The sequence below is a fragment of the Pongo abelii genome, chromosome 13 (genome assembly GCF_028885655.2).
Source record: "Pongo abelii isolate AG06213 chromosome 13, NHGRI_mPonAbe1-v2.0_pri, whole genome shotgun sequence".
NCBI lineage: Eukaryota > Metazoa > Chordata > Mammalia > Primates > Hominidae > Pongo > Pongo abelii.
This window is the reverse complement of record NC_071998.2, coordinates 37,775,932-37,803,336: the sequence shown is the minus strand read 5'-3', so window position 1 is coordinate 37,803,336 and position 27,405 is coordinate 37,775,932. Positions and strand designations below refer to the sequence as shown.

Below are 27,405 nucleotides of genomic sequence, written 5' to 3'. Positions count from 1 at the left end.
AAAGAGTCTAAACCTTTCCCTAAAGCCAAGGTCAGTTCAAGACTGCCCATTCAGGAAGGACTTAAGTGAAGCCATAAGGTTTGAAGGGCATGAAAGGGGCTTGCTGGAGCTGCATTCCCTAGCAAGCCCACTTTTCACTATGATTAGGAGAGATACTGAAGGAGATTAGTGAGGGGCACAAAAGCAGAGCCTAATGGCCTACACTCCTGGCCCTGCCACTGCTGTGCCCATGAAGTATTGTAGCTCTCATACCCCACCCACTGGATACAGAAATCAAGCTGAAATATGCCTAAATTGGATTTAAAAATATCATCAGCTGGGAGCGGTGGCTCATGCCTGTAATCCCAGCATGCTGTGAGGCGGATGATGAGGTCAAGAGATCAAGACCATCCTGGCCAACATGGTGAAACCCCGTCTCTACTAAAAATACAAAAATTAGCTGGGCGTGGTGGCATGTGCCTGTAGTCCCAGCTACTCACGGGGCTGAGGCAGGAGAATCGCTTGAACCCAGGAGGCGGAGGTTGCAGTGAGCCAAGATCGCGCCATTGCACTCCAGCCTGGGCAACAAGAGTAAAACTCCGTCTCAAAAAAAAAAAAAAAAAAATCTCACCAAGGTTCAAATTCTATTCTAATGCTAGTTCTCACTGAAGCACAAATTTACAAAAGGATCCCAAATTTTCTAGTTAACCAGTCCAGTGTTCTCAGCTGATTGGCCATGATGCATACGTCTTTCCTCTTTTTACTTTCCTCTGAAATGCCTGACTTGTGGTGGCAGGCATCCGCACCAGAGGTAAAAGACGGCTGGGCCATGAGCACAGCTGGCCCTGAAGATGGGGAAGAGCCAGGATATGGAAAAAGAAGTAAATAACTCACTGAATACCCCATCTATAAGAGATAATGAGGCTGGACTTTGATTTTAATGTAGGATACAAAGAAATTGCAGTTGAACTGTAACTGGTACAACAAAGAGTACTGGTATCATTCCTACTTAACAAGAACGGATTTGCATTATAGACAAACCTTATAAATGAGGAATTTTAAACTATAAGAGATCTTTGCTAGTGCTTTAAATAAAATGCAAAAAGAAAAAGTCTTCAGCTATAAACTAACATTTTCCAAGTAACACAAAGACCACGAATTTAAGGGCAAGACCATTTAAAATTGAAGGACACCTGTGAAACAGTATTTTCAGAAAAACACAGTTGTTTAGTTTTCAAGTTAATATTCGTATAGTAACTTGAATTAAGCAGTTATTGTAGAGGTCATAGGAAATCTGCCGACACAAAAAGATAAGAAAAACTTATGGTAATGAGAGTATCAATTCAATGCTCAATGAGGCTTTTACATTATTCATGATACTGAAAATAGTTTATTTTCGTTGGTAAAGAAAATATCCCAATTTAATTTATTTAACAAATGCTCTTTATCATAGCCTTCAAAGTTCTGCCTAGATCTTATCCAAATAGTTATATTTTGAGTTGACTATCAAATTAATAAGCTTTCCTTTAGCTCAAGTTGTAACAATGATAATGACCATTATTTTCTCAGCATTTTATTAATTATTCCTTAAAATCCCAAGTAATAATCTTTCTATCTTGGACGAGAAAACTGAGGCCGAACACCTATAATAATAAACTACCATCAACTGAGTGCCAAGTAGGGGCTGTGCACTGCCTTTTGCTCTTTACATATATTATTTGTCATCTTCCCAATAACCTAAAAGGTAGTGTTAATGTCATTTACAGATAAGGAAACTGAGAATCAAAAGCTAAAAGTTAATTTGCCACCAGTAAATTACCAGTGGTAAAGAACCAAGCTTTGTACTAGGCCCAAAGGTCATATTCTTCCTAATTAAGGCACCTACTTACTGCTGAGGTGTAAAGTATATAGAAATCAGTAGTAAATGGTAAATGGGCAATACTTTTTTCACCCTCTCTTATTGTACTAACTTAATTAACCCATCTGATGGTACATATTCATCTTCTCATGACAACAGAACCTCTTTTACCCTAACTATGTGTTTATTCCAAAGGCTGTGGCCTCCCATCTATTTGGCCTCAAGAGGAAGTTTGTTTAAAATTCAGGGATGAAAGTTTTGCATGCTTTGTAAAAATGATTACACCTAGCTCTGCAGAGTCTTGCAAAGTGCAAACCCCACAATTTACCTGGTTGTTGTTGGTTTTTAATAAGGGCGGTGGAGGTTCGTGATGTAGGGGTGAAGAAGCAGAACTGCTTTCACTATCGCTGCCATCACTTAAGCTAACTCTGAAAAGAAAGAGACAAGTTATGCACATCACTACAAACAGATGATTCTTGAAATACCCATAGAAACAGGCGTGGAAAGCACAGAATCCAAACACTAACCCTTGACAAGTTCATTTTAACTCACAACCGCTAACATGTATTGGTGCTTACTTTGTAACTGGAACTGTGTTAAGTGCTTTACCTGCCATTTCTCTTTCCATGATCTGCTGTTTCACAGATGAGTCAACTGAGACTCAGAAAGACTGGGTCACTCATCTAGGGTCACATAGGTAAAAATGGTGGCTCTGGAATTCAAATACAAGCAATGTGGCCCAAAGCTAGTGCTCAGCCACTATACTTTACTGGGGTCATTTATTCATTCATCTCCCTTCTCCTGCTCTACCCACCTACTATGATCAAGCATGCTACTCAAGCTTACAGAAGGTCAGCAAAATTAGTTTGTTGATTACTACCTTTATTTTCCTTTCTTCCTCCTCTCTGTTACAGATGAAAAAGTTACAAACATGTCTAGAATACACGCTGCAGAGGAAGAAGCAACCACATAAACGAAACTTCATAAAGAATGTGGAAAACAGCCCTGCACCACTGACAGCACAGAGTGACATCTAAGGATTGAACATGTGGAGCCCGGCATGCTAGGACCATTACCAATAACTTCTACTGTGTCATTATTCAAGGCTGTCTCTAGTTCTGAACACTGATACAACAATTCATTGGAAATACGCTACAACAACACAAAGAAATAGTATGTTTGGGATAACCGCTTTGGAAAACTACAATGATATATTTTAAAAATTAAACAACTAAAGACAATACACACCACCTCCTCCCCATTTTTTCTTTTCAGATGAAAATTGAATTTTCTTTTATCCACAATAGGAGAGATTTCTTTATTCTACTGTGCTGAATGTAGTCCTCCCTCAGAGATGTCCTCTTTCAGTATTTGCTCCCCCCTTCTCTGGTTATATAGCACCTAATGTAATATGCTTCTCAGAAACAGAAACTGTTTTAGAAATCAGGATAGTTTTTCTTTCACTCTGAATAGGCAATCACATTCTAGCTCTATAATGTATTCAGACAGACAAGATACAAGATAGGAAATGAAAAGGATACACTGGGACATCCTTTTAGCAAAAACTGATAGAACTTGTTTTTCTTAACTAAATTACATTAATGAAGTGTTCAGTTGAAGCGCTGTTTTAAAATGCTTCTTGAGTGAAGTGGAAGGCTGAGTATTTAAACTGATTAAACAGTTGAGACTTCACAAGTGCAGTGAAGATCAAACGTTACACTGGCACTGCCACGCTAACACAGCACATGTCAGGCAGGGAACAAGAAAAGCAGCCCCAACAATGTATATCTATATCAGATGACTCACAAACCTATATGATGGCCACACAGACTCAGGGGTTGGAGCAATAAGTAGGTGGGCAACAACTAATCACAGAATATCCAGATATTCTAAATAACAACTTGGGAAATCATCTAAATAGGCCACACATTTTTCATCAACTAAATTTGAGAGCAGGCAGTGGTCAGGATTTTGGTTGATATAAGTAAGCTACTTTAAGTTTCAGTCCATTTTGAGGTCTTTTTTCCCTACCAGTTTCCTTTTTATCAGACAAAAGACTTCTAAAGGGAAATGTTATAAGGCCATGGTCATATTAAAGAGATTATATTCTCCTATTTAAAAGGAATGCTGACAGGTAAGTCTGAGAGACAAGGAGAGAAACAGGGGTTGAATACGACCATAAAAAACAGTCACTGAGATATCTAATGGGGCACACACCCTAAGGAGGCTCTTTTCAGAGGACAAAGCATTGGCAATTAGGAAGCATCGGTCTCTCCAGTTTGGGTTAAGACTGCATTTTTTTTTTAATCTTAGGGTCTTCTACATAGTAATGGATAATAGGGAAAGATTTAATGCAATATATTATAAATGTAATTGGATTTTAAATTCAAGTATATTCGTATTTTTTCCACTCAAGACAAATTAAAGCAAGCATGCCTATTTGTTTTCTTCATGATAAAGAAATAAAATCCTCAGGGCAATTTCAAGTTGAGTATTAATTATAAGTGACATGAATTACCACCTTATAACATGGAATTATGCCTCACAGCATTAAAGCTACTTAAGGCACCTAATTGTCAGCACACTTAAAAGGAATTTATTTTCTGGAAAACACACAGGTGATCCTAGTTTTAATTAGGTCACACACATAATTCACTGGAGCCAATTATGTATTTCTAACTACAAACAGCAAACAGATTTCTTCAAATTCTGAGACTATCTCCAGCAGTGGATCAACACAAACTCTTCAAATGAAAACAGACTTTAGTTCAACAGTCAGTCCTGCCACTTGGCATACATTTCCAAGGACAAGGACATCTAATGTGACTTTTTCCTATAAAATTTTTAGAGGAAAAGCCTCTTTCTGAGAAAAAGGAGAAAGAGTTCCCTGTAAAGTATGTGTAGGCATGCCAAGGAGTCCCTGCATCAAATGACTGTGACCATCTACTGCCGTTTTTGGTGTTTCACACCTTTGCTGTGATTATCCCAGCAGGGCTTGTGAAAGAGTCTGACTTCATCACAGGCAACCCCTTTCCTTCCAAGATACTCACCTGCGACTTCGGCTGCCTCCTCTATTTACAGGCCTCTCCATTTCAGAGTCATTGTCGTTATCCTCCACTTCATCTGATTCCTCCTCATTGTCATCAGAATGCAGATCTTTCATTATAGACCTCAAAGGACCTGAGTAATGACAATGAACCACAGGCAATCAAACATATACTCAAACACACTTAGCCATATTAGAAACAGGGGGATGCTTACCAGCACTGAACACTGGTTAACAATAATCATCATATATATTTATACAATTTACAAGGCAAATTTGGTATAGTTTCTAAAATGCAATCTCTGCCAAAACACTATTGTTTTCATAATAGATTCCCAAAATGTTTATTAAAGAATCTCTATTTTCTAGGAATTTTTTTCTGTGTATTTTTCTTCCCTAAGAAAAATTATACATAAAAAGAAAAAGAAAAATCTATTAGTAAATTGAATGTTTTGTTAGGTTAATCCATGTATTGAAAAGTTGAGATTAATAAATCACTGTGGTTGTAACTTGTTCTTGGCAATGCAGCCTTTGTGTGGTAGTTTTTGATCTATTAAGGTTTAGCTGTTCCTTTTATTTCAAGGTCAATTTCAGGTCAAGCAAGCATTTCAGTCAAGTTCAGATTATAAAGTATTTCAATTCCATGGTGTAATATCCTACCTCTGATCTTCATATTGATCTTGGACACAAGGTCTTGTTGCAGCAATTTTAAGCAGCCAATTTTCATTTTACTTTTTAAGAAATTACTGGCACAATACCAGCATGTATAAATACAAATAAGACCATGTAATAAATCAGGTACACAGAAAAATCAGGACAGTATCCAGTATCAGACAGGAAAAAGAAAAAAAAATCAAACTCTAATTTTATTCTAGGACAGGACAGAAATGAAACACACAAACACAAATTCATTAGTGTGGCTTATTTTCACTTTACTAGGCTAAATGTGATAAAAAAATAGTTTTAATCTTAACAGAAGAGGTTATAAAGACAATAAAGAAAGAGAGACACTTTCATTTGGGATTAGGCAATTCCTAAAGTCTCATCTATGACAGAGATATCTGAGCTATTACTGTCTTGACTCCCTACAATCTCACATTCTGCAAAACCCAAATTTTTCTGCTTTTGTAGTGGGCTTATTTCTTTGGAAGTCAGTGAAACAAGACCTCTGAATAGCCAAAACGATTACTGTCTTTTATTTTATTTTTTTCCTGGAAGCTTAGCCTTAGTCCAAACACACACAACAATTTAATCCTTTTCAAAACATTCAAAGCCATCAGGAATTCAGTGTGGTCATTGAAAAAGGTAATGTTCAATACTATGCTAAAACACAAATTCTACTTTGATACCTACGCATTTTTCATGTAAAAAGAGTGTACACATTTGAAGATTTTCCACATACACGAAAATGGAAAATATAATTAGTTAAATATTCTAGTTTAAATGTCTTTATTCTGAATTCAAGTTAACACTTGATCATGAGTAGAGAAAAATATATATTTAAAAGATAGCCAATTAGTATTGCCTTAAAGACTATTAACATGTAGAAAAAAAATATGTCCAGGAGGAAAGATGAAAACCTATTTCCCTATGTCAAAGCCTCTTAAAGCTTTTGCTATTGTATTTCCTTTGGGAACTCCCTGGGATGGGCTGTGTCTATAATCCTTTTGTAGCAATGAGAATCTGATGGCAGGGACCGGAAAAAGGGGAATTTGTAGAGCCTTGCCTCGTACATCAGAACAATACTCAACTGTATTCCTAAGGGAAATAAATACAACTGCATAAAAGCCAAGTTATGATTCGAATAATAAAACAGTATAAGGTGATAATGCATTAAGATGGTTTTTTTTGTTTTGTTTTGTTTTCTCTTTTTGGAGACAGATTCTCACTGTGTCGCCCAGGCTGGAGGGCAGTGGCGCGATCTTGGCTCACTGCAACTTCCGCCCCAGGTCCAAGGGATTCTCCTGCCTCAGCCCCCCAAGTAGCTGGGACTACAGGTGCATCTACCACGCCTGGCTAATTTTTTGTATTTTTAGTAGAGATGGGGTTTCACCGTGTTAGCTAGGATGGTCTTGATCTCCTGACCTCTTGATCCACCCACGTCAGCCTCCCAAAGTGCCATTAAGATGTTTTATGAGAAAAGCATCTCCTAGTTTGCAGGGGATGTTGATACCTTGTTGCCTGGTCTGGGATGGTGTGAAGCTGGAGCTGGAGCTGGAGCTGGAGCTGGCAGGACTGGGTTGTTCAGACTTTAAAGAAGAATAAAAAGGCACCATCAATAAATTTATGGGATACCACACATCTAAAGTTGAAAACAGTATTGTTGCTCAAACCATCCTCTTCAAAAACCGTGATGCATTTCATTATGTCAAATTACTAACACAGGACAGTCATGTTGTCTTTTGTTGTGACCACTTTATTTTTATTAGATGCAGAAACAAGTATAAAAACTTAAGAATGAGGAGATAAACACCTGGATGTTCCATGAGAAAAGGGCCTGGCTTTGATTTCACTCCTATGTTTACTGCTATACAGGTCTCCCTCTTTTCATCTTAGATATAAAATACTTCTTTATTATACTTTAAGTTTTGGGATACATGGGCAGAACGTGCAGGTTTGTTACATAGGTATACATGTGCCACTGTGGTTTACTGCACCCATCAACCCATCATCTACGTTAGGTATTTCTCCTAGTGCTATCCCTCCCCTAGCCCCTGACCCCTGAAAGGCCCTGGTGTGTGATGTTCCCCTCCCTGTGTCTATGTGTTCTTATTGTTCAACTCTTCACTTATGAGAACATGTGGTGTTTGGTTTTCTGTTCCTGTGTTAGTTTGCTGAGAATGATGGTTTCCAGCTTCATCCATGTCCCTGCAAAGGACATGAACTCATCCTTTTTACGGCTACATAGTATTTCATGGTGTACATGTGCCACATGTTCTTTATCCAGTCTATCACTGATGGGCATTTGGGTTGGTTCCAAGTCTTTGCTATTGTGAATACTGCCACAATAAACATACATGTGCATGTGTCTTTATACTAGAATGATTTATAATCCTTTGGGTATATACCCCGTAATGTGACTGCTGGGTCAAATGGTATTTCTGGTTCTAGATCCTTGAGAAATCGCCACACTGTCTTCCACAATGGTTGAACTAATTTACAGTCCCACCAACAGTGTAAAAGTGTTCCTATTTCTCCACATCCTCTCCAGCATCTGTTGTTTCCTGACTTTTTATTGACTGCCATTCTAACTGGCATGAGAGGGTATCTCCTTGTGGTCTTGATTTGCATTTCAAAAGAAGACATTTATGCAGCCAACAAACATATGAAAAAAAGCTCACCATTACTAGTCATTAGAGAAATACAGGTGTCCTTCTAAGAGATACCTTGATTACCCTTTCTGTAATGTTTGATTGACTCAACTGGTTAAAACATAGTGGTAATGAGGCTAAGGTCAATAGTTCAATCACATTATGAGCCAGTTAATCTAACTGTGGCCCAAGGCCATGACCCAACCCTAACCCTTTTCATCCACAGTTCACAAATGGAGGCCAATATTCATAACAAGACCCAGACAGGTCCAAATGAGTCAAGGGAAAATGTTGCCATTCTTTTTTTGTAAATTCTCTTTAATTCCACAACCTGTTAGTGGCAAGGAAAGAGTGTCATACACACACCCCAATCTCTTACTCTCTATGAATTCTCCTTACCCTTTTATAACCAGAAAGTTCCACATCCTCTTTGACCCACCCAACTCAGTTCTCTTCCTTCTCCAAAACCACTGAAATACAGTGGAATATCATGTTTTCTTGTTAGAGGTACAACAGTATTGCACTGCCTCCGATGTGTCTTTGCTCCCCAGATAGTCTGTAGACTGCCAGCACTTGAAAACTTAGGGGCCTGTCTTGTGCTTCTTGTAATCCTCTTGTACTTAGCATAATGCATTGTATACAAGAGGCACTTTTTATCAGTGATTAAAGACAGCACATTAGGCCCTGTGTTCCACCTTCTGCCACAGTTTTTTTTGAAAGATTCCATGGCAGGTAAAGACAGGCAATGCAGACACATGGACCTAAGTGTGCAAAGGTACCAATCATACCAACAAACTTGAATTTTACATATTTAAGGCTAAATCTATTTCACAATAACTTAGTAATGTTCTTACAAACAAATTTATTTCCATCCTATTTTTAATATGCTTATAGTCTTAACTACATATTTGAGAATATTTGCGGTTTCCTGTGTATAGAACAAATCTTTTTACTTCAAGGTGACCAAATTTGAGGACAAACTAAGAGCACAACCAGAAATCACTAAATGAGGATGAGAATCTCAGTCAGTTTATATTTGTTTCTCACCATTGCTTTGTTCATCTCCCTTTCAAGCACTGAATTCTCACCCCCTTCTCCCAAGGTAGCACCAAGCTCTACCAACTTGGACACAAGGAAACACTTTCAGACATTCCTAATGCACAATTCACATCCTCAGCCTTGATGGGAAAGCAGGTGTCAGCTATTTAGCACTCATTCTGCAGGAAAAGAGCCAGACAGGATCTCTAATGAGCAGCAGGTGGCCTACCAACCCTTCAGCACTGTAAGATTTACTTGAGTACTGTAGCACAATGTCTTACACATTGCTGTTTGTGGGTCACAAAGAAAAGTTGGTTTACAAGTACAAATGCTCTGTGAGGTACTCTTCATTTCTGTTGAGTGGCTCTTCTACTGTTGAGCCCCAATGGCGAGTTACACAACTGAAAGAGCATTCAGTTGGCATTTATGTGCACTGCCCAGCTGTAAAACATTTCTCCCAGGGTTTGCAGAGTACTCCTCTTCCTCTCCAAGTTGCTCTTTTCAGCCATGAAAAGTGCCTGCAAATGATATTATTTTGATAGCTCTGGAAACCACCTGGGAGCCGAAAAGGAGGTTTCCTTACAGTGAGCAGAGAGAGCTCTAATTCCTCATCTTGCCTGGCCAGTTCACATTGTATTGGACTTAAAGGAGCCACTCTGCCAGAGCTATTTGCTGAGAATGATATTAGCTAGGATGACAAGAGAAGATGGTGGTCATCTCTCCAACTACCCCACATGAAACATGACTCATCTGTCTCAAACATCATGTCAATTCCAGAACCAAACCAGGAGGCAGGCTTCTTTTAGCTTCTTACCCATAAATAAGGTTAATAATTACACAGTTGCTGATCACCAAAAAACCCACAAATAGGAACATAACACAACAGGAAAAAGGGCTTTTTATTCATCATTTATGATTAAGACCCTGCCTCTGCCACAAAGTATTTGAGAAGTTTTACAACAAAAGACATTAATTCTACAAGGACATTAAAGTAGAAAGTTTAAAGCAAAAGAGCTGGATAAAAAAGGATAAAATGCTGAAGAGTGGGCAACAAGGCAATGTCCTGAAAGCTTTTAGTAGTCAGGACAGAACAAGCATTTGTGGAAGATGAGACCTTTAAAATGATCTAAGGCAGTGAATCTCACACTTTGGTGGACAATAGAACCACAGGAGGACTTGTTAAAACACAGCCTGCTGCCCCACCCAGGAGTTACAGATTCAGTAGGTTGAGGGACATGGGTGAGTGGGACAGGACCCTGGAATTTATAAAACATCACAGGTAATGATGATGCTGCAGGTCCAGGGACCAACCATGCTGATGAGAACCACTGATCGAGGACCCAGAGACCGATAATCACAGAAACTCAACAGAATTAGCTGGGAGAAGCCTATATATGAGGAGATTCTGATTTAATAGGTTGACAGTGGAGATCCAGGCATGTTTATAAAAAGCTCACAAGAGATACTGATGAAAACTACAGGATGAGGCCACTGATTCTATATTAGTCTGCCTTTCTTCCCTAAACACACACACAAAAACACATTTTTGAAAGAATTTTTAATTTAAGAAAGCATGAGTATACACATCATGAGAAAAATTAGAAAAAAAATTGACTTATCCAGAGGCAGCTTGAAAGAACGCAATTGCCACTCAGTGAAAACATTTATGAAGCATGTACAACCATGTTGTGGTGGAGACACCTTAAACTAACTTAACCTGCCTAGTACAGAATTCACCTGCATGTTAACTGCTCAAAGAGCCACTCTGCCACTAGAGGAGGCTGACACTGTCTTACATTTCATCAAGCCCAACCAACAGAATTGCAGTTCACTGTGAGTTATGTATTTTATTTTTAAAACGTCGTACTTATCTTCCAAAAACAAACCAAGGATGATTATATAAACTAAAGAAGGTCACTTGCTTTACACACACAAAAAAATCATCATAAACAGGGCTATATGAAGATCTTTACAGGCCCTAAGGACTGCAAGATATAATAATCTCCTTTCCCCACCCTATCCCCTAAGAAACATTTTAAATATGTGCTTGTGTCTGTATACATGTGAGTGCGTGCACATGTGTGAATGCTAAACCAAAAATTCAGAGAAGTCCAATGAAGTTCTGATTTTTCTCCTTGCTCACTAATATAACACCTGTTTGTATAATATCAAAATCTAACCACCAAAAAAATGTTTTACTACTTCTTGCTGATCCTCTAACCACATGCTTACCTGACCTACTGAATGAAACACTATGCATGTAGTTTCTTTCAATGGTATGTTCTACAGTGATAAAAGTATAGACATCCTTTGTTTCATCATGCCATTTTTCCAACAATTTGTGTTCACTTCATGTCTCTGCAACACATATTGGAAATTCTTGCAACTTTTCAAACTTTTTCATTATTATTATACCCGTTATGGTGATCTGAGATCAGTGATCTTTGATGCTACTATTGTAATTGCTTTGGGGGCACCACAAACCACACCCATGTAAGATAGCAAACTTAATCAATGTTGTGTATCTCTAACTGTTCCACCAACCTGTCAATCCCCAACTCCCTCCTTCTCCTTGGGTCTCCCTATTCCCTGAGATACAACAATACTGAAATTAGGCCAATTAATAATCCTACAATGGCCTCTAAATGTTCAAATGAAAGGAAGAGCCACAAATCTTTTTTTTTTTTTTTTTTTTTTGAGACAGAGTTTCGCTCTCGTTGCCTAGGCTGCAGTGCAATGGCAGGATCTCAGCTCTCTGCAACCTCCGCCTTCCGGGTTCAAGCCATTCTCCTGCCTCAGCCTCCCGAGTAGCTGGGATTACAGGTGTGCACCAACACGCCTAGCTAATTTGTATATTTTTGGTAGAGATGGGGTTTCGCCATGTTAGCCAGGCTGGTCTCGAACTCTTGACCTCAGGTGATCCACCTGCCTTGGCCTCCCAAAGTGCTGGGATTACAAGTGTGAGCCACTGCACCAAGACACATCTCTCACTTTAAATCAAAGCTACAAATGATTAGGCTTAGTGAGAAAGGCACGTCAAGAGGTGACAGGCCAAATGCTAGGCCTCTTGCACCAAATATTTAGCCAAGTTGTGAATGCGAAGGAAAAGTTCTTGAATGGAATTAAAAGTGCTACTCCAGTGAACTCATGAATGATAAGGAAGCAAAACAGCCTTATTGCTGATATGGAGAAAGTTGTAGTGGTCTGGATATAAGATCACACCAGCCACAACACTTCCTTAAACCAAAGCCTAATCCAGAGCAAGGCCCTAATTCTCTTTAATTTTATAAAATCTGAGAGATGAGGAAGCTGCAGACAAAAAGTTTGACGCCAGTAGAGGTTGGTTCATAAGGTTTAGGGAAATAAGCCATCTCTGTAACATAAAAGTGCAAGTTGAAGCAGCAAGAGCTGATATAGAAGCTGCAGGAAGTTATCCAGAAGATCTAGCTAACAACATTGATGAAGGTGGCTACACTAAACAAATTTTCTATGTAGACGAAACAGCCTTCTACCAGAACAAGATGCCATCTAGAGCTTTCATAGCTAGAGAGAAGTCAAGGCCTGGCTTCAAAGTTTCAAAGGATAGACTGACACTCTTTTTAGGGGCTAATGCAACTGATGAATTTAAGTTGAAGCTAATGCTCATTTACTATTCTGAAAATATCCTAGGGCCCTTAAGAATTATGCTAAATCTACTTTTCCTGCTCTATAGGAATGGAACAACAAAACCTGGATGACAGCACATCTGCCTACAGCATGGTTTACTGAATAGTTTGAGCCCACTGTTGAGACCTACCACTCAGAATAAAAGATCCCTTTCAAAATATTATTGCTCATTGACAATGTACCTGGTCACCTGAAAGCTCTGTGGGAGATGCACAAGGAGATTAATGTTCTTTTCATGCCTGCTAACACTTCTATTCTGTAGCTCATGAATCAAGAAGTAGTTTTGGCTTTCAAGTTTTATTATTTAAGAAATACATTTTGTAAGGCTATAGCTGCCATAGATAGTGATTCCTCTGATATATCTGAGCAAAGTAAATAAAAAACCTTCTGGAAAAGGATTCACCATTCTAGATGCCATTATGAACATTCATGATTCACAAGAGATCAAAATATGAACATTAAAAGGAGTTTGGAAAAAGCTGAATTCAACCTTCATGGATGACTTCGAGGGGTTCAAGACTTTAGTGGAGGAAGTCACTGCAGATGTGGTGGAAACAGCAAGATAACTAGAATTAGAAGTGGAGTCTAAAGATGTGACTGAATTTTTGCAATCTCATAACATTTGAATGGATGAGGAGTTGCTGCTTATGGATGACCAAAGAAACTGGTTTCTTGAGACGGAATCTACTCCTGGTGAAAATGCTAGGAACATTGTTGAAACGACAATAAAGAATTTAGAATATTATATAAATTTAGTTGATAAAGCAGTGGCAGGGTTTGAAAGAATTGAGTCCAATTCTAAAAGATCTACTGCGCTATCAAACAACCTCACATGCTACAGATAATTCTTTTGCAAAATTAAGTCAGTCCATGCAGCAAACTGCATTGTCTTATTTTCTTTCTTTCTTTTCTTTTTTAGATGGAGTCTCACTTTGTCACCCAGGCTGGAATGCAGTGGCACCATCTCGGCTCACTGCAAGTTCGTTCACGCCATTCTCCTGCCTCAGCCTCCTGAGTAGCTGGGACTACAGGCGCCCGCCACCATGCCCGGCTAATTTTTTTTTTTTTTTGGATTTTTAGTAGAGACGGGGTTTCACTGTGTTAGCCAGGATGGTCTCGATCTCCTGACCTCGTGATCCACCCGCCTTGGCCTCCCAAAGCGCTGGGATTACAGGCATGAGCCACCACGCCTGGCCTGCATTGTCTTATTTTCAAAAATTGCCACAGCCACTCATATCTTCAGCACTCCAATTGATAAGTAGTCATCAGCATCTGGGCGAGACCTTCTACCAGCAAAAAGACTACGACTAGCTGAAGGCCAAGAAAATTGTTAAGCATTTTTGGCAACAAGGTATATTTTAATAAGGTAATATATACTGTCACACTTAATAGATTACAGTATAGTATAAATATAACTTTTATATACACTGGGAAACCAAAAACTTCACATGCCTAATTTTATTGTGCTATTTGCTTTATTACAATTGTCTGGAACCTAACCTGCAGTGTCTCGAAGGTATGCCTACATATGCTGAAGTATCTTAATTCTACCGCTTGATAGTATATTCTGGGGAAGATTCCTTAAACATGAGTTTGCTCATAGAGTGAGGGCACTGAACCTCATATAGAAGTGATTATCTTGAATTGATATAATAAAGTAAAAACACCTAGCACACTGCTGTTCTAATGGCAGCTAATCAACATTTGATTGCTACTATCATTTACAATACGTCACATACTCCTCTACCGCCTAATACAAGATATATCTTTACTACCAAAACAATGGGCCTACCAGGATTTGCAATATAATCTTCAACATTAAATGGCTATGCAAAATCATTTTGTAATGGATTTTCTACACAGTATTACTTTTGTCCAAGACAAGTAAGAAAAACCACATGTTTACAACTAGAAGTGTTTCAAAAGAGAGCACCTGTCAAGGTGGATCACAGGAGAGGTCTGCATAAGCTGGCACTGATCCTGTACTAAGAGCATACTTCCTCCTTAGGTAACAGATGTCAAAAGTAGTTCTGTCTTTTCTAATTGGCAACTATATTTATGAACAGAATTTTGGTGACTTGATCTTTAAAGCAATCAAAACAAAAATAGTGAAAAGGGAAAGAGTACAGTATAACTAAACAGAAATTATTTCAGGCACATTGCTACACTTTTCATAAAATGTAACCTCATTAGTTACATTATGAAAATGTAACTTTTCATAAAATGTAAACCTCACCTAGAAACGGAACACCTACAGCCTGCTATAAAGATTCTCTCTTCTTTGACAAATATCCAGAAAGACTGTGGATGAATACTAATGAAAGAAGAAAACACAAATATAAGACACTTTATTTACTTCTCTGTTCAATTTTCATCATGCCTGACTGAAGTACTAGGTTCTTCTCACAGTTTTGGTCCTTTCATTAAAAAAAAAAAATCATCTTACACATTATACAGCTTTTCTTTTTGCTTAACATAAAAAAAAAAAAACCACTTAAAAGTCCACCTCATTTAGTTTCTCCTCTGTAGGAAACTGAAAATAATCCACTCAATTTTTAAATATGCATTTAAAAAAATAACATAACAAGCTAGGTGCAGCGGCACATGCCTGTAATCCCAGCACTTTGGGAGGCCAAGGCAGGAAGATTGATTGAAGCCAGGAGTTCAAGACCAGCCTGGGCAACATAGTGAGATCCCTATCTCTACAAAAAATAAAAATATTAGCCAGGCTTGGAGAAGTGTCCCTGTAGTCCCAACTACTTGAGAGGCTGAGGCAGGAGGATCCCCCGAGCCCAGGAGTTTGAGGCTGCAGTGAGCTATGGCTATGCCACTGCACTCCAGTTTGGGTGACAAGACTCTGTCTCAAAATAAAAGACATAACATCCATGCCAAACAATTGTGGAAAAATGCTTTCCATTAGATGAGTGAAATCTATGTTACCAACTCCCATTAATGGGTAAAATATTGAGATAGATATGTCAATAAAAGGTAAGGCCAAATTTAAACAAAGAAGTATTGAAAAGTGATAAAACAATATTCTAGTTACGCTGACCTAACAATCTATGCACTAGTGAATTATTAAAAGCCAGAATCAAGAGAAATTTTATTATCATTTGGTTTTACATTAGTAACTGCTTCAAAAACATGCTAAAAGAACAAAACTTTGTTATATAAAAAGATATATAAAAATGAGATTGAACAAACATCAGTAACTCTAACCTCATAATGTATTTTTGTGTAGCTCTATCATATTCCTTATTTCATTTGCACTACCACTAGTAAGGCGAGTGACAGGAATTATGCCCCCTCTACCCCAAAATTCACATGTTGAAGCCCTAACCCCCAGTGTCCCAATATGATAGTATTTGAAGATGGGACCTTTGCAAGGTAATTAGGTTTAAAATGAGGTCATGAATGTAGGGCCCTCTTGATGGAATTGGTGTCCTTGTAAGAACAGACACCAAAGAGCTTGCTTCTTTTCTTTCTTACTGTGTGAGGACACAGCAAGAAGGCAGCCATCTGCAAGCCAGGAAGAGAGACCTTACCAGATTCCTTGTTGGACTTTCCAGCCTTTAAAACTGCGAGAAATAAATTCCTGTTGCTTAAGACACTCAGTCTACCGTATTTTGTTATGGCAGCCCAAGCTGACTAAGATAACAGGGTGCATTTTAGATCAATATTTTTCAGATGATAAAACTGAAGCACACAGTAAGATTAAGTGACTGGGGGTAATATTTAGGTGAATTAGAACCGGATTTTCTGACTTCTAATCCAATGCTCTTTTTACTGCAACTATTAACTTTGAAAAAGGGCAATTAATTTAAAGCAGTGTTCTGAACATACTAACACCCTTTTATAAATTAGGGACAGGGAACAAAGTTTTGTCACTGCAGAAGATGTAAGGAACATCCTTTGTCCCCAAGCTACATCTTCTGATCCACACCCAAAGCAAACCAGTGGTAAAACAAAACACTTCATCCCAGGGGAGTTAATGTGTCTGATCCATTGCTTCTAACATTTGTCCAATCAATATTACAATGAATCCTGGCTAGGAACCTCGTTATTTCAGTAATTTTTTTTTCTTTCTTTTTTTTTTTTTTTTTTTTGAGACAGAGTCTCGCTCTGTCCCCCAGGCTGGAGTGCAGTGGCGCGATCTCGGCTCACTGCAAGCTCCGCCTCCTGGGTTCATGCCATTCTCCCGCCTCAGCCTCCCGAGTAGCTGGGACTACAGGCGCCCACCACCACGCCCGGCTAAGTTTTTGTATTTTTAGTAGAGACGAGGTTACACCGTGTTGGCCAGGATGGTCTCCATCTCCTGACCTCGTGATCCGCCCGCCTCAGCCTCCCAAAGTGCTGGGATTACAGGCCTGAGCCACCGCGCCCAGACTTCAGTGAGTTTATAAAGGAAAACAGGGAAGTTTCTTCTCTGAACTGCCCTACTCCTCTTGAGAACTGGCATTAATAGGACCAAGGAGCACATCAGGCAACACAGTAAAATCATATATTTTATGTACCTTCAAGTGATCTACACTCTTTTCCTAACTCTTCAATATAAATCCCATAATATCAAAAAAAATACCATTTAATGCTTTAAATAAGCTGTTAACAGCTCTTTCTTTCAAAACAAGGTGGAACCGGGAAAAGGACACTAGAGTGCAACCTTTATTGCTAGACACCTACTCAAGTCTGTAACCACAGAGAAGACTCTACAGCTCTTTTTAGGAGATGCTCTCCATTTGTATTATGACAACTTGAATGAATTTGATGTTAGATTAGAATCATATTTAGCCTCTTGATTTCTTATGTTATCAAAAGCTATTGTTATACCCATCATTTTCTGGTGATAGAGCAAGATCCTAAGAATTACCCTCTCAACTGTTAGCAAAACAGGAAACATCCTTATTTCTGTTATATTTTCAACTTACAGATATAAAATCATCCTGGAAGCCAAGATAATTGGCTTGTATTGAGGTGCCTGTTTTTACAATTGCATTCACTTTCTTCATTATTATCATTACCTTTACTATTAAATGCTGTCATTTGGACTTATCACTACTTGTCTGAGAATAGAAAATGTCATTAGGAAATAAAATGGCCTTGGGGAGCAGGGGTCTATAAATCTCTCCATAAGACCCTTTTCCACACTTAGGGATGGCTATCATTTTCTTTCAGCTTCCTCCCTTTAAAGCAGAAGAGCCTCAAGTCTTTTATCTCTCATCACCATTTGTACTTTAAAGGCTGCTATGATTGTAGCCAGAACACGTGCTCTTTCAAAAAATCCAGTTGTTGCAAGATGTGTTCTAAGATCACTGGCTGAAGGATCCTTGTTAAGAGCTTTGAGAATGAGAAATCATCTGAAAACAGACCACTTACAGTCACACCACCTATAAGCACAGTACTATTTTTGAGCAAAGATCACGTGTATAGAAGTTGAATTTCACAACTGACCTTTAACTACACCACTTAGTTGTGATGCCAAAGACATACCTTTTAGCTGTGTTTTCTCTTTCTCTTTTGTGTGTTTTGAGAGTGATGGGTAGAGAAACAAAAATGTTACAAGTGAGAGGGCTCAGAGCTGTAATTCCTCACAGAAGAGAAATAGGAAGGAAAAAAAGTTTCTGATATAACTGGCCCATAATTAATTGTTATTGGAGTTGACCAATGAACATCGAAACACCACTACTTGTCAGTTTACAATGAGATCTTGAAATTGTTGTCAGAACTATTCAGTTACTTGTGAAGTAACCCTCCTGTGCAGAGCATAAGAAATTTAAAATAGTGGAAAATCACTTTTGTCTTCTCAACATTTATAACGGCAACATTGAACTGAACACTGAATTGAACAAAGTCATAAAAAGTACATTATGGCTACAGGGCTCAGTATTGGATTATAAATATTAAAGTATATTTTGGATTATAAAAAAGTATAAAGTAAATTAAATAGAATGAATTCAGGAAATAAAGGTGATAATGAAATAACTAAAAGATATATATCTGAAAAGATTATTTTGACAAGACATTTAACTACATTTCCTTATTAACTTTAACCTTTTAAAAAATGAGTTACTTTAAAATGTTCATAAAGCATTTGATTGACACCAATATAATCTTTACAGATTTACACAGATGTCAAGAAGTATTAATTTTAATCTTTGGACTATCCTACAGAATTTTCCCGATTAAATGTGAAACCTGGATTTACTATCATGGCAGTGGCATTAAGAGTTTATTTTATTTGCTAAGAACTTATGTCCATGGTAGTTTGACTTTTAATATAACCAAAATCCATTGGGGAAAAAGTGTTGACTTAAGACTACCTCATTTTCACCAGGTCAAAAATGCAACATTTTCTCATTATCAGCTTATAAAACAAAGACTACTGATAGTTGTAAGGGTTATTTCTTTACAAGCCTTATATCTTCCTCACTAGAATTAGAATACTGGAGCTCTTTCCTCTATCTAGATCAAGAACTCCAAAGTTCTTTGGGTGTGGGTATGCACATATATGTTTACATAGATGTGTGTAAGATAATACATAGCAGTAAAAGAAAATAACAAGACCTCTTTTTCATATTAGTCTTTTACTTTTAAATTTTCAATTTTTTGTATGTGTTTTCTTGTACATAATATGAAAGTACAGCATAACTTATTCTTGTACATAATATGTTGGCTTTGGAACATTTGGAAATGTACATACATTGGGGATACAGGTTTACAGGGAGAGATGAGTTGTAATACCAACTCTGTAAGTTTTAATTCTGTAATTTACCTGCTCAAATCTTAATTATATCACATGATTTCAAGTTCTGGAGTGATACATGCTAAATAAACAGGACAGTCTCATTATAACTCACACAGAGAGTATCCAGATTTTTGCCATTTTACAGTATTTTATGATAACAATCAAACTCAGAGCTTAAAAGTTTACTTTTTATATTTATACTGTACGCAGAGTTCCTTATTGAAGAAGAGGTAACACAAACTTATTTAAAAGATTTTGAAGTGCACATAGATTTTCTTAAAAACCCAACACAAAATACTTTACATAATCCCCCTAGAAGTTTGAAATTATCTGTAGCTCTATTTTAGAGTTTACTTTTATAGTGTTTACAGAAAATTATACAATATTAAGTGAAATTGTTTATAATCAGTCTAAATGTGCTATACTTACATTGACTTGTATTTAAAATGTTAAGTCCTAATAAAAAGTTTGTAAAAATATAACTATTTTAAGAAGTCCCTCTATCTTAATGAAAATGAACTAAAATAGCAAAAACATGCTACATTTACAAGACAGCTCTCATGTGAAAACCTCAGGAGGTAGATTCTTTTGTTTTGTTCTCAATGTAGCCCCTTTAAAAATGTGGTATTCAGAATCACATATTCCTTATTAGTAATATTAGATTCCTGTCCAGAATAGGAGGAATGCTGCTGCTTATAAGGCTCTAAAGGAACCTGCATTTCCATGCACACATCTTACATAAGCCTAACAGTTGCTTTTCTTCATAAATCAATCTATTGTTGCACTTCATAATGAGAAGGCAGATTTACTGCCTTTTACCGCCTTTTCTCACCATCAGAAAGATGCCTATTTGGGTAACAGAACGTTTCTCTTCTTCAAGGGTATTTGGGATTAGGGAGGCAGGGGCAAGAACCTTTAACATCTGCTCCCTTCAAATGAATGACACCTCTAGTTCTCACAGCCTGGACGTTAAAAAGCAAATACTCTAACTTGATAAAATTATCTAACTTGAAGAAGCACAACACTTTAAATACACTGAAGTCCCATCTCTAAAACATACACTTGGGATTTAGAGGTTATACCACAAAACTAAAGAACACAGAATTTAGATTGTCACTCAAAAGCCCCCAAATCATCATCATAGTGAGAACAATTGGAGTTTAGAATAAAGCCACTGGATTCATCATCTTGAATTTTCTCTGGCCCTAAAAACAAATCTAAATTACTGGCTAGTAAGACTTTAATCACTTGAATCTCAATATTCTGCAGGAATAACAAAACAGTTTGCAATATAGATTTAATGTTCTTCTGTTTTTATTTACTTAATTTTTCCCCTTAGGGAGAAATATTTAAGAATTACAAACTTTAGATTTTAATTTAAAAACAATAAGAAGGTACTTGTCAGCATCCAATTCCTAACCATCTGCCTTTTAAAAATATACACACACACATACTCACCCATTCACTCCAGTTAGGCTTAACATTCTTAACAAGTAAGTAGATCTTGATGGATCTAAACAGAAGTTTCAGTAATCAGAGTCCTACTTTTGGAAACAAAGCTATCTTTAAACAGGCATCACGACTCCTACTAGCAAAAGCAGTTAACCATAAATTTAAAACAAATAGACACCATCCAAAACAAATAAATAAATGAAGTGAGGCAGGTACTGGATTCAAGAAGAACCTCTATTTTTGAAGAAAACTAAATTACGTCTCCTCGTTCATGAATATGTAGTATTGCCCAGTGAGCTAACATTCTTGTTACTTCAGGCTATCTTTTGTCACTTCAGCAATGGTTTTTGACAGTTTTACAGGCTGTTATCCCAAAGACTTCAGTATTTATGGCCTTTATTCACTTGGGCTTTCTACTCTTATCCACTGGTTACTAATCGCTAAATAGATTTTTTTTTTAAATGGGACTGAAATTAGCTCACAGGATGTCCTTCAACAATGGCAGCTCAGGACAGCACCGGTAAAGGTCTTCTCCTCAGCCTCTTCCTCTCTCTCTTCAATTTTCTCTTCCTACAGACAAGTTAATGAGGGTCCAGATCCACACTGTTCAATTAGAACAACAGCACACATGATTTACGGCATTCTTAGGGGATGGTTCGGGATCGTTTCTGAATTGATCCTCAGAAACTCATTCAATTTCAAATATCTCAAGAATGATTTAAAGGCCTAACTTGTTTTTAATCTTCATAAAACAGGAGCAATTCCTACTCGTGGAATCATTATTCAGGAATTATTATTCAGCTCTACAAACCTTACTATCCCACACACACTTGCACGTACAATTCAAATATGGATACTTAAAACTTCAACACATTTAGTTGTAACCTGCCATTCCAATTTCTTCCTATGTAGTAAAGGCTGCTTACTACCTTTTATCCACTACACTTAAACACCATAGGCCGAAAAGCAAGGAGAAAACACAGACCGTTCTTTTCACTTAATTTCATCTGACTTAAACATCTCCTAAGACATTGGTTTTTATCTTAGGAACAATGTGAAATGCGTAACAGAGTACATTCTCTTTTCTAGCTGGCTGCTGGAAACTTGAAAGTCAAATTAGACTGGAAAGTGCTGTTTTCTTATAAACTAAAAATGTGAAAGAAAGCCAGAAATACTGATGTTATTATTCTCATGATCTTCCTGATGAACTGAGCAAATTGCAGAATTCTCTGAGAATGGGCTGAGCAATGTCAGGAGGAAGGGGAGAGATTAGCTTTAAAGACACACTAAGGCTCCACTTATTGCTCTAAAATATAATATACTAAATATGACTCTTCCTAGAATAAAAGGAACTTATGATCAGCTTCTGTTTTTTCTGAAATTGTGCTGAAATGAAATCTCAAAAGAAAATGCTCCAACAAAGTATTTTAAACCTTTAGATATTTCCACATTTGGGTAGAAGCACCATGTTTTAGTGCATCAGAAAAACAATTTTATCAGGATTAGCATTCATATACAACATTTACATATAATATTAACTATTTGGACATCATGTGATTGCATTTAATTTATAGAGATCCACATGACAAATTCTCATTGAATGTAGTTCCAGGAAAATTTATTTCTGCTGAAGAATGTGCATGCTTTCTGATATTCCAAATATAAAACTCCATAACTGTTATATTTCTCTAGGAAAAAAATGGCAGAACTTATTGCCTATGTGTAAAAAGCACCTAACTGAACAAATGCTATGTTCTTTAAATTTTGTAACTACTTACATTAGATTATATTTGCCATGTATATTAACCTGTAAACCAATCTAAATGCCATTCAGTGATACAACTATTAAACAAGTTAAAAATGAAATACATGTACTTGTATGAGAATTTACATAGTTATATTTTTAATTTAATAAAACAACATTTTAATGTATAATTAAGGGCTATTTTTTACCAAATACCCTAGTGGTTAGATAACAAGGAATACTCTGTTATTTTTCTGGTAAGTTAAATCTTGCAGTGTTTACTTTTATATTTAAAAATACGTGAATAGAGAAAATCATTTTGGATGAACGACTTTCAACATATGATAAGCTATATAATTAAGAAAAATGTAGGAACAATATTATTCTGAAAGAAGATTCATTTCAGATTAGTAAAATAATTAGAGCTCTAATCCTTAGCTTCTCTCAGAAAATAAGAGAAATTATTTAATATGATAATCATGAGTTAAAAAATGCTTCTATTTCTTTAACATGCATTTAAAAATTCACTGGTAGATAAAATACTTGTAAATGTGCTGAAGTCAGAGGAGAAGGGTATCTTTTTTCCTACTTTAAATCACTCTGGAGAAGAAATGCACACTGGGGCTCCTATTTTAAAACTTTTTCTCCATTGTTTTCTTAATTAGATGAATGCATGTTATATGCACATTAATCATCTAAAATTGTAAGATTTTCCTGAATTTTTCTATACATCAAAACCTCCTGTGGCTTTTACTTGTTCCATCCCTCTCACCCCATTTTTCATTACCTTACATAATAACCCAGAAGCTATCTTGCCTATGAAATTACTACTCATAGTAAATAAACTTTACATATAGTTTATCTTTAAAAATTAGAAACACAGCAAGTGAAGAAATTGTTCTCACCTCTTTCAAAAGAAAACGGTGTAGCCCTCAGGAAAAGAGAAGTGCCCCTAAGTTCATGTGTGTCAGCAAGGAATTGAGAGCTGTTAAGAATGATCTTCTTGAAAAGAAAGAAGTCTCCTTAGGCACCCACATGTATATTTAGATTAGATTGGCAGTTTAAATGACAGCAAACACATGGTCATGACTTCCCAATTGCTCATTCATCTAACACATACACAGGCTAATCAGAGGCAAACATCCACCCCGAACTGTTTTAGAAACTAGCTTCTCCCATCTGATACTACTGTATGTGTGGTAAGCAGACATTCTTCTAGAGAGATCGGATGTCAAATGCTTAACTATCTCTCTTAGTATACCAGGATCTTAAATCACATTGATTTAGAATTCCAGAATGTTTTTGTAAAGTCAGTCTGACATCAACTTACATCAATTCCTTGCTCTAGCCTGCAGGGTTTTATGAAGTACAAAGTAAAGAAATGACTATGTAAAGATTGCAGGATCTATTTGTCTTATGGGTATTTTTAACTGTAAGACCTGCCCATCCTATCAGTAATAGCACACATTCCTATTCTGTAAACAGGGTAAAGTCACTACAGAGGATCACATTTTCTTGTGCAAATAAAGGGTGGTAGAGTTAAAAGGTGGAGATACTGAACATGAACTTTAAGCACCTATTCATAATTTGAGCTTCAGTAACATTTTCCAGTAAGTGAGAAACAAGAGAAAACACAGATGGCACTGTTTGCTGGCAGCTATCAACTACACCTACAACACTATTGTGTTGTATATATGCATACACATTGAGATTTATATATATTAAGATGTGTTGGTGAGGAGCAGAAAACAAATGCAGCTATCAGCTCTATGATGGGGGGTAGGTTATTTTAAAATGTCAAACAATTTTAAAATAATTATATTTTACTTTTGACATGAACTTTGCATTTTAATCTTAATGTCAAACATTTTGAAAAGTCTAGATTAGTATGAGGGTGAAAGGAATAAAACACTATAATAATTTGGTGCTCAGGTTCTGAAAACATCAAACCTGGTTTGAATCTCAGTTCCACCACTTTCTAGCTATGTGACCTTAGCACATAACATCATCTCTCCAGGCCTCAGTTCCTTCATTTCTAATGGGGAAACATAAGTAATAGTGGTACCAATTCATATCACTAATGTTAGAATGTTGACAATGCAAAGCAGTTAGGACAGAGCACTGAATAAAGGATGACTAAATATTAGTTACTATTATCATCAATAGGAATAAATATAAAATTATGATATTAAAAAGTTATGTCTGAGTCCATTTGGCTTGTCCACCCTCTCCCCCTATGATAGTCTTCCCTGAAAAACACTTCACACTTCATGAAATAAGGTAACTTCCTTTAGACTAATCCAAAATTTATTTTCTCTCAAACTTCTCCTGGAGCAGGCAGCTGATAAAGTACCTAGTTCAGTGCCCAATATATAAGACATTCTAGCAAGGACTTCTATACAAACAGAATAAACAAAGATGAGAATTAAAAAGTGATTGTTAATCTAAGCACAAATCATCTATAGGTAAGAACTGCCTGGTCAAGCAATATTTGAGAATTCATAGAAAAAAGAAAGTGAAACTTATTTGGGGCATCACATTGTTTGAGAAGTTTTTCCTTTTGCAGAAAAAGTGGGCCCTAAGACTCTCAAGAAAATGATCCATTTAAAGAAAATAATAATATCATGATACTGTTCTTCACAGTTCATCTCAATTTTGTAGACTTATATGCTTCTGCCACATGTTAACTTGTCTTGGTAGTAAAAAGACAAAAACAGATGGATGCTGATTGCTTAATGGCAGAAATATTTGTCTGTAGCTTTTGCTACTTTATAAAATATTACAAAGGAATTCAGAGGTGGGCCAAAACCTCAAACTTAATTGAAACTCTCTAGTGTTGTCTGACAAATTAAGATTGTAAGTCACTTTATTATATAGCATCTGGTCATGTGGTATATCATCAATGCCAATTATTTCTTTTTTCTTTAAAAACTACAATCACTACATATACACAGTTCCTGTACTCCTAGTAAGAGGTTTTGTTATACATAGAAGTAAGCAAGTTTAATGTACTCATTTCCTAAGAAATAAGAGAATTGTCAATGTTAATATTATCCAAAAACGTGTTCTTAATGCTCAGTTTGTACCTATCATTAAAATTTAATATAATCTAACACAATTATCATCAATGGGATGCAGGTGTTGGATAATTATATTAGTATCAACACTACAGTCAAATTAAGATTTCTTCCCATGTGATGGAGTTCTGATAAATATCAATTCGTTGGTTTACTGAATCCTGAAGATCAAAAGGCCCTGCATATGGCACTAATAAATCAAATAGAGTCATCAAATCTACAGTCTGTTTTCTTTGGCTAAAACTGCAAAGTTTTACTTACAGAGACTTATCTACTTCTAAAAATTCTCTGCCAAACCAAATTTGACTCACTAAGTGTACAGAAAATATAGCACTCCCCAGCTGCACCATCCTGGGGCTTCTGAAGTCCAGAGACACTGTTATGTGGTGGTCTAGATTATCTGGTCTTTCCCTCTTCTTTGCCTTTTTAGATCTCATAATCAACTAAAAATTCTCGCAGAAAAGTAAAAAGTTACCTCTAGACCCAGACTGAAAAGTTACAAAATATTTTTATTTATTAATAAATCCTACCATAAGTAAAGGTACTTAATAAAAATCTCTAACCGATTAACATACACACTGAAAATAATAAAGGGGTCTACAATACTTTTTCCTGAGTCTATTTAAATATCGGTAAGAACTCCTAAAGCTGGAAATTCTCCTCAGGTATTTATAGTATAATTAGTCACGTTCTGATAAACTGACCCTAAACTTTGTGTGACAGTAGTATTATTTGAAAGAGAAGGGGCTACGGAAAGATAATGTAAGCAATATCCCAGGAAAAAATCCCACTTTCAGCTGATTTACTTAAGGAGACTACTCTGATAAACCATCTGTTCCATGATATTTTGAATCTTGAAGAAAATGTACAAATGAATGGTAGGATTATGGTGCGTTTTATTTTCTTCTTTATAAAACAATTCTGTACCTTTCAAAAATTTTTACAATAATTATGTTTGAAATATATGAATAAAAATAACAAAATGTCTGTTTTTGGTTCAGTTGAGAACATCCTAAAGCAATAAGAAATACTTTTCCAAGTCCAAAAAGATTTTAGAAAGACTTAATAATTTGTCCTAAAATGTCAAAATCTCAGCTGAAAATTTTGGCTGACACCACTCCCACTCCCACTCCCAAGTCACAACATTTAAAAATGTCTCCGGATAGTGCCCAATGGGGTGGGGTAGGGGAGACACTATCCTAGGATAATGTTTTCTCAAGAAGTTACCTACAAGAGCCTCATATAATTATATACCATTAATTGACAGATGATTCCACTTTAATAAAGTTCTAATCTTAAGACCATTATGAAATGATACTTTCGGTCTGATAAGATCCATTTCAATGGTCTCTCTCTAGCATTGATGCTAAGGTGCATTCTGAAGTAAACTGCAATCTGCCTTCTGAGATATTTGTGTTGCATCTCTCCCTTTAGTGAAGGGGTTCTGGCGAGACAGCCCTGATGTCCCTTAGGTTGAAACTGAATTCCCATT

General features: G+C 36.7%; 1 protein-coding gene across 3 annotated transcripts in view; it reads right to left on the bottom strand.

Annotated features, from left to right (window-relative positions):
* Positions 1-27,405, bottom strand: part of MLLT3 (MLLT3 super elongation complex subunit) — a 276,072-nt gene that overhangs the window by 13,296 nt on the left and 235,371 nt on the right. For all 3 annotated transcript variants that reach the window (XM_024252692.3, XM_054519811.2, XM_054519812.2), the window contains exons 6-8: positions 7,057-7,132; positions 4,888-5,017; positions 2,166-2,265 (exon numbers count right to left, since the gene is read on the bottom strand). In XM_024252692.3, coding sequence (XP_024108460.1) covers positions 2,166-2,265; positions 4,888-5,017; positions 7,057-7,132 — 306 coding nt within the window. The remainder of the gene's footprint in view (positions 1-2,165; positions 2,266-4,887; positions 5,018-7,056; positions 7,133-27,405) is intronic.